The 10,000-nt window shown below is 40.3% G+C and overlaps 1 protein-coding gene across 1 annotated transcript in view; it reads left to right on the top strand.

Annotated features, from left to right (window-relative positions):
* LOC135224912 (ATPase family AAA domain-containing protein 2-like) overlaps positions 1–10,000 on the top strand; it is a 262,177-nt gene that overhangs the window by 76,070 nt on the left and 176,107 nt on the right. Inside the window, exon 3 of the mRNA XM_064264237.1 lies at positions 2,654–2,866. Within this exon, the coding sequence (XP_064120307.1) occupies positions 2,654–2,866 (213 nt within the window). The remainder of the gene's footprint in view (positions 1–2,653; positions 2,867–10,000) is intronic.

Raw genomic sequence — 10,000 nt, 5'->3', positions numbered from 1 at the left:
TTTCCAACAACGAATCAATGGAAGAAAAGGAAAGCAACAGGGGTACACTTACAGAAGGGAGAGCGCTCGCTGTAGAGGGAGAAGCCGAATCGTCAAGACGAGGAGAAGAAAGACCTTCCCAAGAAAGAATAGTAGAAATTCTACGACGCTTCTTCTTCTAGTAAAACATCCTCCACTGACTTAGGCTAGGCACGACATTCTGGGCATGGATTAATAATGGTACAGTAATTATGTAGCTCAGCACCTACTGCAAGTCATATGAGGATGTGTGTTCATAGACTCCAAAAACCTGGAGCACGGGAATCTCTGAACCCCTGGGTATGTGCGTTGACGAGGGCGTGAAGACTGAGGACTCCATTACGAAACCCAACCACACATACTACAAACACACTGAAAAAGGAAAGAAACACGGTCGTAAATCAACCGGCTTGGAAGGAGAGCAAAAGTGTCCACTCCCCAAGGTGGTTAAAGAAAGACTGTCGCATCATGGAATGCGGTGCGTGGTCACTGACTAGCTCCCACCTCGTACGTGCAGGAGTTGCCAGATCTCACAGATTCCTTGTATACAATCTTTGATGGTTTTAACTGGTCCAGCTGGCATGCTAAAGATTATCCTATTGTTAAGACTGAAGGTTTGTTCTGCATATGAACAAACTGAAAAATAGAGGTTGAAAAAAATTAGTTCTTTGAATACAATAAATGAGTTACTTAAGTTTAAAGTAGTTAGTTGAACTAAGTACCAAAAATAAAACCACTTGTTTGTGGTAAGATTTTATCACAAAACAGAACAGAAATACTGTATTTGGGGTTATGTATGTACTACTATACTGAAAGAAAAGTGCCAAATTCAATATCCTGAGTAAGAGGGTATTGATTACTCTCTATAAATAAAGGAAATAAAGAATTTAGATGAAAAAGAACCATATAAAATCAATCATAGATTCCTAAGGAATGATTGATAAAGCTGAGGTTGATATTCCACTGAAATGCATAGTCTTGGGACATGTGATATAATGATTAGGGACTGCTATTATTACCAGTCAATGGTCCACAGGTGTGTAGTATGTCTGTCTCAGCCATTCTTCTTTTGTCTTTTGACAATCATCAGTGCACCTCATGTGGTGCACTGTAGGCATTACTAAAGGCTCTTTGAAGTATCCATTTGGCTGTAGCTGCAACCCCTTTCATTCCTTTTATTTTACCGCCACTTAAATCTTCCGTCTTGCTATCCACCCTCCTAACAATTAGTATTTCTTAGTGCAACTGTGAGGTTTTTCTCTAGTTATACCTTCCAAACCTACCTACTTTTTCCTTTACAGCGCTAAATGTCCTCATAGGTCCTAGTGCTTGGTATTTGGCTTAAATATTCCAATATTCCTTACTCTTGAGAATTGGCATGTGTGGGGATATTTCAACAGCATTTTTGGCTCTAATTTATGGGTTTGAATTGAACAGTTAGGTATTCATTACCAAATGGCTAGCGTGTGTGGTTTTTCATTTTATTATAGGTAAGTAATGAATGCTACAGGTAACTAAAATAAACACTACCACACAAGCTCAAGAGATAAGCATTGTTGCACAGTATAAGTGTCCTACTGCACTGAACATTTTCTGTTAAACGTATTTTTCGCATGAGCAGTAGGCAGTGTAGTCAACACCAGTAATGCTGTAATGAATTAAATATTTGTATACCGTATAATGTAAGACACCATTCCAAAAGATTGCTTTACTGACTAAAATTTTTCTCCTAACTGTCCTCATAATACTTGGAGACCTAATAAAAAACCAACTTAATGATCTGCTTTAACCCCTAGTCATTTGACTGGAACTTGGCCTTTGCATGAACATATCCCTTCAGCCTTTAATGTAGCCGGAGACCAGATAATCTGACCCAATTTGAGATAATTACATTGCATGTAACCAGAAAGCCTTTGAATTTAAGACGAACAAGTAGATTGTTTATACTCTTGGCTTATTTTAGTTTACTTTAATGCATGTTTATGCATCCCATTAAAATACATAACCTGTTTTACTCTATCACAAGATAAAGCAGTTAATCCAAAATCTTTAATAAATTTCCTCTAAGAGGAAAGAAAAAAAAATTAATTTACTAACTGGCAAGAGGATACTGTGCCACCTTTAATTGGAGAATCTATTTTATTGAGTGTACATTACTGTCACCTTAATTGGAGGATCTATTTTATGAGTGTTTCATAGTTTGCATGGATGTACATTGGCTATTGTAAAGACATGATGATGGTGAATGAGAATATTCTAAAAGATTAAAGCAAGTAATTGTTGAGGTTTAAATATTTTATTTTTAACCCACGTCAATTTTAAGGGCACAATCGGCCCGAGAGCTGAATGATTTCAAGGCCGCTTACCACATAATGTATACAACATTGGTGGTTGCCATAATTATTCCTTTTTGCAATTTCATTAAAACACACCATAAGTAGAATTTTGGAAAGAACAGTTACACAAATATAAGAATGAAAGTGGTGTTTATAGCCAACAGATGATGATTGCATGTGCATATGGTTAAAGATGTAGATGACTGTATGTAGTGTTTAAAAGACATTCCTCTTCTTGATAACTTTCATATAAAAGCAGATTTATTGAGTATTTGTTGAGAAATTTGTTTTGATTTCAGATTCAATACCAAGGAGATCACTGTCACATAAAAGGCAAGATGAGGCAGCTGGCATAGAAGGGGATACTGATACTGATGATGAGCTTTTTCAGCACAGTCAGTCACAACGCACTCGGGGACAGTGTGGTAAAAATCAGAAAAGTGTTAGGAAAAATGTCTATATGATGAATGGTGATGATCTGGGAGATGAAGGACTTGTGGAAGATGAGATAGGTAAGTTATACAATATTGCAGTTACTATGGAACCCAGGTCTACTAGAACAGGTCATGAATTGGAGCGGAATCATGTAGTAGATTCTAAGCACCCATATCCCCAAAATGCTATGCTCTTGAAGAAATGGAATTTTGAGTTATGAGATTGAGGAGGAAGTAAGCAAACTAAATGAGCTATACCTTTTAAAGATATGGCAATTATCAGATTCAATGAACAAATTACAGGGGATGGTCCCCCCCTTATTCGCAATTGGGGGATGCGTACCAGGTGAACAACAAACACCACACCACACCCACACACACACACCACAACACACAACACGCCACACACACCCCGTGAATAGTTTAAAAACCTGTGAATGTTTGGAACCCCTTAAAAATCTGCTTAAAAACAGCCTTATTTTGGTTTTGTTAAAACCTCAAGAAAAACACTAAAAATTTTTCATACCTTGGTTTTTTTTTTAATAGTTTTATCATAAAAAAGTGATTTTAATGATGGAAATTGATAAAAAAAAAAAAAAAAAATAAAAAGGAAAAAAAACAGGAATTTGTGGATATTTCTTCATAGAAAAAATATCGCGAAGATGCGGCGAATTTTTCCGCGGAATAATGCGGGGAAAACTTTCCCGAGAGAAATGCGAATGTGTGAGTCCCGCGGAATTCCGGAGAACGGCGGAAATACGGGAGGCCCACTGTATTTAGTGTTTTGGTAGATTAAATTCATAGCTCATAAAAACGCCTCCAAAATTAAAAACTCATAGAAAATAAAAAAAAAATTTGTAGTTCTCTTGTAAGCGACATTACCATTAAAATTAACATCCATATTTTGTTAAAAAATTAGAGGTAGCAATGGCCTTTATTTCATGATTTGTAACTGTACCCTGTGGTTCTTGTAACTTAGTTTTAGAAATGCCCGTCTTTTTCATGAGGAGGAGGTGGGGTTTATTGAGACTAGATTTGAATGTTTGTGTAGATGGACAGCAAGCTTGCAAAGTGAACCCACTGTCAATCTCTACCAGCATTAAAAATTTCAGGATCTTTCAGTTTATCCAGTCATGAAGTTATAAGTGGCAGGTTATTAAATAAGTTTTGAATTGTTTTCCAAAAACAAAGCCTATGTCAACCCCCATGCTAGTTAAGAATTTAAGAAAATAGTTCAGTTATTGGCAGAGGTTCTGTTCTGACGGCGTGATGATAAGCGAAAATCGCCGCTAAATGAAAATCGGCGTTTCTTGGCACTGATAACCGGTTAATGGAGCCTCTGTTAGGTGTGTATCAGCGCCGATAACTGGAAATTGGCTCATTTCAAGCCCCATAAAACCTGATCGCCAATAACTGTGACTGCCTGTATATTATTTACTAATGTAATCTCGGTCACTGATCTGTTAAACTTGAGTGTTATAGTTTTGCTGGAAATTTTAATTTTTATCCTAAGATCAAATCCTTTGGTCCAGCTGTATGATGAGAGTTAAGGGGGCCAGCCGGTAAGCCAATATTGGGTGAAAAACGCAAAATCTCGAAAATAAATTCATGGCACTTCGTATGGCAACGGAGAATGTGCATACAAAATATTTCTTCAAAATTCCTCTTACTTTCATAGTTACAGGGTAATTAGTGAAAGTAACTCGATTAGACAAAAACATTGATCCATACAAGAAAATGCGGTGTTTATTCTGTTATCGTAAATTTTTATAATTATTACATTTTGATATCAAACAAATTGTAAGCAATGGCATCTGTAGAGATTCTATGAGTCACAAGATGGGAGCAGAAACATCAGAGAGTAAATGTTTGAGTTTCACCACTGACCTTGCTTGCTTTTATGTCTGTTTTTCTTTGTTTTGGCAAGAATTTCATTATGCCAAAGAGGAAAAGACAAGCAAAACATCTTGCTAACATACAGAAGGAGAGAAGAAAATTTGCTCTAATAAGAGTTCAGAAGATCGTAATATCAGTTAGTGAAGGAGAGAGAGAGTGTGTTGTGGAAGAAGGCGCGCCTGTCTTGCCTGATGCAGTGCCCCAGGCTATGATCTTATCTCAAAGGGCTCTTCATTTATGATTAACATAATTACGGTTTATTAATACTCAAAAAGGAATATGAATTCATAATAATCATGATTTATTAACATTTTTTGTAAAAATACAAAGGAAAACTTTGAATGCCCATATCTCAAAACTACTAATTGACCTTCAAATTCTATCTTCTCCCTTTGTTTAAGAGCTATAGCATTGAAAATTGGTATATAACTTAGAAAGACATTATAGAACAATCTAATGAAACCCTTTTTTGCAATTAAAAATTTTATGGTAATGGAAAAATTCATCTCTAGCAAAAAAATGACTGGGGAAAAAAAAACTCCATTTGATTGGAGGTCTACATCAGGCCTATAGATGGTAGTAATCCAAGGTCTTAATATTAAGTATCAAGGGGGAGATAGAATTTGAAAAATGGTTATTTTTGGGATAAATCGCACTGATGTCACAAAACCGAAGGTCAGAGGTGAAGATCATATGCAGTTTGGAGATGTCCCAAGTCACCTTATTAGATGGTATGAATGTCAAAGTCCTGTCCTCAAAAAATGGCATTAGCCGACCAGCCCCCTTAAGAACGATTACCGGCAGTCCCCAGGTTACGACGGGGGTTCCATTCTTGAGACGCGTCGTAAGCCGAAAATCGTTGTAAGCCGGAACATCGTAAAAAATCCTAAAAAAAACCCTTACTTTAATGCTTTTGGTGCAGTTGAAAAATATGTAAACTGCATCCTTATTGCATTTTTCAAAAAAAAAAAAAAAAAAAAAAAAAAAAAAACAAAAAAAAAAAAAAAAAAAAAAAAAAAAAAAAAATGATTTTGCATTTTTGGTGTCATATGTCATCTGCCAGATGAGTATTGTAGGGGTCGTAACCCTGGAAATAATGTCTGCTGAATATAATTGAGAAGCGCCTTAACCTCGGAACGTCGTAACCCGAACCCGTCGTAACCCGGGGACTGCCTTATTCTCTTACTAGGCCACCTTTTTCCCACATTTACTCTGGTAGTTGGTAATCTCTGAATTTGGAAGGTTAATAATTATCAGATTGCAATTTTTAGAATTATTTTCCTGCTGTGTGTTTCTGAATCACTACAACTTTTTTTAAGGAGCAGGTCTATTGCTTTAGCTTGGGTTAGGCTCCATTTTTGGCCCCCCCCCCCCCTTTTCTTTCTTTTGGCCCCCCCCCCCCCCTTTTTCTCTCTCTCTCTCTCTCTCTCTCTCTCTCTCTCTCTCTCTCTCTCTCTCCCTCCCTAGTAGGGCTCTTGCTTTCCATCCCATTTTCCTTTGTACTTTTAAGGGTATCGGCGGGGTCGGGGGTTTATTTTGAGTGACGGTGTTCAAACTTCACAGGTGTTACCTCTAGTTTGACAGAAGATGCACACAAAATTTCAGGTGAATTAGATGAAAACTTTTTAACAAATATTTTTCTTTTAAACTGCATTTTTTATTTGTTTTTTAAAGTATATCTCCTTCCTTATTTATCATTCAATTTAAAGAAAAAAGTAATAGCAGAAAGTTTAATACCTATGAAATAAAATGGCAAACTCAGAAATCTAATATGTGATGTGTGCTATTTAAAAAATATATTTGAAAAAATTCAATAAAAAATACCATAAAATTATGTATTAGATATTGGTAAAAAAAAAAATTTTTTTTGGAGAGAAAAAAGAAAAATAAATTTGCCGATGTGCTCTCTTACTATCTATTCAAATTGCTTTTTAGATTATTAAAATCCATTCATAAATAAGGGAGTTTTTAGAATTTGAATATAGAAAATATATGTTTTGAGAAAAACACAGTTAAAGATTCCTAACCATTTATTTGTTCCGATACGTAATACAAACCTTTCGGTCCTTTAACAATAGGAATATACTTTCGGTGTAGCTGGAATTACGGCCGTTGAATCTTGAACAAGGTGGTTAGACAGTAACTACCGTGGGGCAGTTAGCCTGCCCGGATGTAAACACTCCTGGGGTGGGGGTGAACCTTCGGGTCCTACCAGATGTAAGTCCCCGTCTCGTTGAGGAAGGATCTTGCCCTATCCTCGATTTCTTCAGGAATTGGGAGGACCACCATCCGATGATCGTCTTGACGAATTTGGTGGGGGTTTCGCTGAGTGCTTAGAATTCTTCGGGGTTTCTAGCACTCTTCGAGTGTTCTGGTCTTCTACGATCTGCAAACACTTGAGCAAAACCACGGTCCAGAGTGGGTGAGACGAGAATCCCAGATAATTGTTACTACAAAAATCGGGAATCTCGCTGAACGCTTGAATTCCTGGAATCTCTAGCGTTCGAGAGAAGTACTGCTGCTGAAGGAAGAATATCTTGGGAGGGACTCAGCCTGTATGGACCTGACGGTCCGTCACCTCAGTAGGCGACCAACCCTGGGATAGAGAAGAACGGGTGTGAACATCCAGTTCGGCTTGAACTGTCATCTTCGGTATCCTGTTCACCATAGAAGTATTCCTTCGGGAAAATTTCTCCTTCGCTCCCTTCATTTGAGAATGAAGGGTGTCGGCTTCCAGTCCTTATTCTTGTTCTTCTAATGGAAGAGAATTTAGGATGGAGGTCTATGTACAGGAACCTACAAATATACTACGTATATTGCCCTCGCGACATGTTTCTGTTATCAGTTGAATTGTCCGAGGTGTAGGCACATACCTTAGTTAACTCTACGGGTTGTGACCGAGACAAATAGTATCATCTTAATTGAACTGCAACTCAGGATTGCCCTGCAAACCTCCCAGGAGTTACCAGTCTCGATTTTGAGATACTTATGGTATTGTTATAACAACAACAACCCAGCGTTTGCATTCACCGAAATCCGTTTTGATTAAATGCAAATGCTCAAGTGTATTATTTTGCGCTCGATAGTTCTAGCCGAACGCATTCCTTCTTGGAATGGATTACCTGGCAACTCGGGATGACGAGTGAGCGAAAGCTAGCGGTGTATGGCTGCCTGCCGCAGCCCAGTGCCAACTGGCTCTCCGAGATAGCACGGTCGGATTATGTCTCTCTCCTCTGCAATGATTGACTACCGAACTGAATCTCTGCCCTACAATCACAGACTTAGGTCTCTGGTTGGCTGGAATTCTCGCGTACATGAATGACCATCTCTACTGCATTGCCTTTGATATTGCGAGAATTTTCAGACAGATATCTCAATAGACTCGCTATCATCTTTCTGTTTACCGCATGGTAACAGAAGTTTATAGCCTAGTCTCCCGCTGCATTGTACCTGCCGCTGCGATAATGCGGAAGGATTTCTTCAGACATCTGAGTTTGTCTTCTAAATATATCTCGTATTCGTAGGTGTGTAATTGTTCATTGTTCACCCCGAATTGTAGATGTATAACGGAAGACATCGCCTGTTCCCCACCCTGCCAGCTCTACTTCCAAGTATATAGATGTCCTCCCTGGATAAAGCTGGGAAGATGATGATGATGATTCAGCCCATGAGAAGCGATTCTTCAGGCAGTACAATCCCTGTGTTTTCATTACTGAAAAGCGCTCCGCTTTCATTGCAACTCCGACTTCTCAACGAACAGCAATGAAGTAGCGGTTTAGCGTTTTCAGTCCTTTGCAAATCACAGGGATTAAGCCGTCTTCGCGGGTTGGTGTCATTGGCGGGACTTTTCTAAGTTCGGAACCTTGAGAGTTACTTATCTCGATTCGGCTGTGAAGACGTAGGTCTGCATACACCTATCACCTTTGTCTTCAACGGCACAGTGTTGTTTCTCCTTAGTTGAGATTCAACTACTATGAGAACTTCTGTCTTCCCATCAGGGACCTCTGTCTCTAGAAGGCAATTGACTTTCGTCTGTTGGGCACATGCCTTGAGAGAATCATCATCCCGCCTTCCGGCATCGGTGGCAACAGATAGACGATTTGTATGGTCTCTCGGCATAACCCGTCAAAAGCGAGGGTCATGTGACTACGCCCATGGAGTGTCGGTGTCTTTATCCACTGCGGAGACGAAGAAACTTCGCTGCAGTGGGATACGAGACCGCGAGAGACTTTGCTGCAGTGGGATACGAGACCGCGAGAGACTTTGCTGCAGTGGGGATACGAGACCGCAAGAGACTTTGCTGCAGTGGGGATACGAGACTGCGAGAGACTTTGCTGCAGTGGGGATACGAGACTGCGAGACACTGCTGCAGTGGGGATACGAGACTGCGAGAGACTTTGCTGCAGTGGGGATACGTGACTGCGAGACACTTTGCTGCAGTGGGAATACGTGACTGCGAGACACTTTGCTGCAGTGGGATACGAGACTGCGAGACACTTTGCTGCAGTGGGATACGAGACTGCGAGACACTTTGCTGCAGTGGGATACGAGACTGCGAGACACTTTGCTGCAGTGGGATACGAGCTGGGCGCGACACTTTGCGCAGTGGGATACGACTGCGAGACACTTTGCTGCAGTGTACGAGACTGCGAGACACTTTGCTGCAGTGGGATATGAGACTGCGAGACACTTTGCTGCAGTGGGATATGAGACTGCGAGACACTTTGCTGCAGTGGGGATACAAGACTGCGAGACTTTGCTGCAGATAGACTGCGAGAGTCTTTTGCTGCAGTGGGGATACAAGACTGCGAGAGCTTTGCTGCAGTGGGGGGGGTACAGACTGCGAGAGGACTTTGCTGCAGTGGGGATACGAGACTGCGAGAGACTTTGCTGCAGTGGGATACGAGACTGCGAGAGACTTTGCTGCAGTGGGATACGAGACTGCGAGACACTTTGCTGCAGTGGGATACGAGACTGCGAGACACTTTGCTGCAGTGGGATACGAGCTACGAGCGAGACACTTTGCTGCAGTGGGATACCGAAACCGCGAGACACTTTGCTTGCAGTGGGATATGAGACCCCGCGAGACACCCGTTTTTTCGCTGCAAAAAGACGGATAGACCAGTATGGGTACTGGACATCACTCCAAAGAATATGTCGGACAGGAAGATGGATAGGTCATCACGACCACATCCTTCTTTCCCTTCGGAACTGCCCACAGGTCCTTGGAACTTCATTTCCCTGGACCAGTGGTGGATGCTTGCAGGATGTGTTTGCTTACCCAGTTCCTTGACAGGACAAGTTGCATCTCGTCCA

The sequence above is a fragment of the Macrobrachium nipponense genome, chromosome 12 (assembly GCF_015104395.2).
Source record: "Macrobrachium nipponense isolate FS-2020 chromosome 12, ASM1510439v2, whole genome shotgun sequence".
NCBI lineage: Eukaryota > Metazoa > Arthropoda > Malacostraca > Decapoda > Palaemonidae > Macrobrachium > Macrobrachium nipponense.
Note: the sequence above shows the minus strand (reverse complement) of the source record. Positions and strands in the feature narration are given on the sequence as shown.